Source organism: Hipposideros armiger, unplaced genomic scaffold, assembly GCF_001890085.2.
Source record: "Hipposideros armiger isolate ML-2016 unplaced genomic scaffold, ASM189008v1 scaffold_178, whole genome shotgun sequence".
Classification (NCBI taxonomy): Eukaryota; Metazoa; Chordata; class Mammalia; order Chiroptera; family Hipposideridae; genus Hipposideros; species Hipposideros armiger.
The window spans coordinates 1,251,996-1,254,977 of NW_017731528.1; the positions used below are offsets into that span (position 1 = coordinate 1,251,996).

At 48.1% G+C, this 2,982-nt stretch overlaps 1 protein-coding gene across 1 annotated transcript in view; it reads left to right on the forward strand.

Moving 5' to 3' along the window:
- Positions 1 to 1,137: 1,137 nt before the first annotated feature.
- The window catches only part of PSPC1 (paraspeckle component 1), a 59,467-nt gene continuing 57,622 nt past the window's right edge, over positions 1,138 to 2,982 (forward strand). The window contains exon 1 of the mRNA XM_019652335.1: positions 1,138 to 1,733. Within this exon, the coding sequence (XP_019507880.1) occupies positions 1,368 to 1,733 (366 nt within the window). The 5' untranslated portion in view covers positions 1,138 to 1,367. The remainder of the gene's footprint in view (positions 1,734 to 2,982) is intronic.

Genomic DNA, 2,982 nt, shown 5'->3' on the forward strand with positions numbered 1-2,982 from the left:
CTCATGGCAGCCCAGCTCCAGGTTGAGCTGTTGTTCAGCATCTTAGCTGTGGAGGGCAGTGTCACTGGCCCTCCTATGTGGGATCCGAACCGGGGTCCTCTGGCATCCCAAGCGAGTTCTTAACCATCGCGCCACTCGGCCGGCCCGAATTCATTTATTTTTAATACTCATTTAAGACTTACCATGTGTCGGAATTGGATAGACACTGTATGGCTCTCAAATCTTAAAATATTTGCAATTTGGCCCTTTACAGAAAATGTTTGTGGGCCCTCGTCATAGAGTATGGTCCACAGGAGTTCAGGATCTGGTTGAACTATTGGGTCGTCGGGAAAGTCATGACTCATTTTTGCATTGAAAAACAATACTTTCGGGCCGGCCAAGTGGCGTGGTGGTTAGAAGTTGGCTTGGGATGCCAGCTCTGAGCAGCAGGGCCCCGGTTCAGATCCCACATGAGGGCCAGTGACGCTGTGCCCTCTACAGCTAAGATGATGAACAACAGCTCAACCTGGAGCTGGGCTGGTGTTGAGTTGCTGGCGGCAGGCATGAGCTTGCGTGAGGGGCCGTCCAATGGCAGGTGAGCGACTGCTTAACCCAGGAAGAGAGCAATGATAATATCAACATGGGCCAATGAAGCGATGTCCTCCACAACTAGACTGAAGAACAAAAAATGACAGCAACTAGTCTGTTCCCCTCTTCCAATTCCCCAATAAAATCTTAAAAAAAAAAAGAAAAACACTTATTTGATAGAATTGGAGTGTTTCATTAGGAACTATAATAAAAACCTTGCCCTTGAAATGGGCAGAAATAAATGTTTTGACTTGTTTCAATTACTTGGGAAATACCTTGTTAGTCAATGCTGTGTATAAAACGTGCACGTTTTCATTTTCCTGTAGTCACTGAAAATTGAGCTGTATTTTTACAAGAATATAGATGTTCTCCAAATCATTGTATTTTCACACACTGCTGCACACATCGCATAATTTTTCCGTAAGTATAACCAGGAGTCTCTGTTATTTTAGGGAGTTGGGAAACTGCATTTCTCTGCATTTCTCTGAGGTAGGAGGAAGCCTGGACCGATAACACTAGCAAGGTTGTGCGCATGCGCGTTCTCGCTCAGGTATCGTTGGCGCCAAGGCTGTGCAGGCGCGTTGCGTAGGGGCGGGGCTTGCGGTCGGCGTCTTTTCCAACTGCGGCTGGAGGCAGCGCCATTTTGAACGTGCAGGCGTGAGTGGGAGCGGGCAGTGCTGTGGCCTAGCGACCTCCGGGTCTTTTCTGGCTTTTTCCTTCCAGTCGCGTCTCCCTAGGGAGATACGGAGACACAGCTACAGCTTTAGGGTTGGCTCCAGGGCCCGAGGCGAAGCCCTGGGATGATGTTGAGAGGAAACCTGAAGCAAGTCCGCATTGAGAAAAACCCGGCCCGTCTGCGCGCTCTCGAGTCGGCGGCGGGCGAGAACGAGCCGGCGGCTGCCATGGCGCTCGCGCTGGCCGGGGAGACGGCGCCATCCGCGCCCGCGCCCGCGGAGGAGCGCCCTGACGAAGAGGTGGGCTTCACCATCGACATCAAGAGCTTCCTCAAGCCCGGCGAGAAGACGTACACGCAGCGCTGCCGCCTCTTCGTGGGCAACCTGCCCACTGACATCACGGAGGAGGACTTCAAGAGGCTCTTCGAGCGCTATGGAGAGCCCAGCGAGGTCTTCATCAACCGCGACCGAGGCTTCGGCTTCATCCGCTTGGTGAGTGTGGGGCGGGCCGCGGGGGCGGGCGGCGCGTGCCCTCATCTCAGTCCTGCTCGCCGGCTGCGTGGTCCTCTCCCGACCGGCGTGTAGCCCGTGTTTCCGAGCGGCCTGCCTGGCTGACGGTGAACCTGTGCAGCCGGTCGTGGTTACCGGTACCGAGAAGGCTCGGGGTGAGACCTTCTGCAGGCGAAATGGGGTTGGAACGGAACTGAATTGGATAGGAATTAGGAACGGGAGCTTCGGTTTTATCGGAATCCTCATGGGGCACAAAGGCCCACCCAGCCGACTCCTCTCAATATCAGTCTGTGTCATCCCTTTGGCTTCCACCAGACCTGCATGTGTTTAACGGTAAATCCCGTTATTTCTATTTCTTACCTCGCTTCGCCGCTCCGCGCAGCCCGCCATTTATCCTGCACTCTGCAGTATTGGGACAGTGTGGAATTGTTAGGTATCTACAATAGTATAATGTGTCCCTCCCTACCAACATTTCCACGTTTTGGAATTATATGCTAGTATACTTAAATATTTTCATACTAGGTTACTATTTATTTTGTCCCTTTTTGATCTAAATCTTAAAAAGTTATCCAATAGTATGCACAATTTGTGCCTTCCCTACATTTAAAAAAATTTGAAAAGTGAGGTTTACACTTACAGGGCAAAGTATCTACTTTATTAGGTTTTCCTGTGTGCTTTCTGGAGATTTCCATCAGTGTCAATTATACAGTATTGTAATTCATATTTAGATGCTGGATTTTTTTCTAACAAAATATCTCTTGGAGAGAATTTTACACAACTAAGTGATTTTTACACAAATAAGTATATGTGCTGTCTAGTTTGACCCTCAAATTTGACGTTCATTAGATTGTGGAAGCTTTGTTATGGGAACTGGAGCTTTCAAAACCTGGTTTTCTCAATGAGTGGACAAGGCAAAATTTTACTATGTAGAGAAAATTGATTGTAATTAAATGACACGTTTTTAGGGGGAACATTTGTAAAAGGCTTCAAGAGAAGAGTAAATGTTCATAGGGTATTAATGAGACACGGAAGTTTTCTTAAAATTCAAGTTAAACAGTGTATTTTGAACATAAAATTATAAGTGCACTTAATTATCTTTTGGACATTAGAGAAACAGTCTGTCACTTGGTAAATGGTTTTTTTTTTTTAAGATTTTTATTGGGGAATTGGGGGGATGGGAACAGCGCTGGGGAATTGGGGGAAGGGGAACAGACAAGTTGCTGTCTTTTTG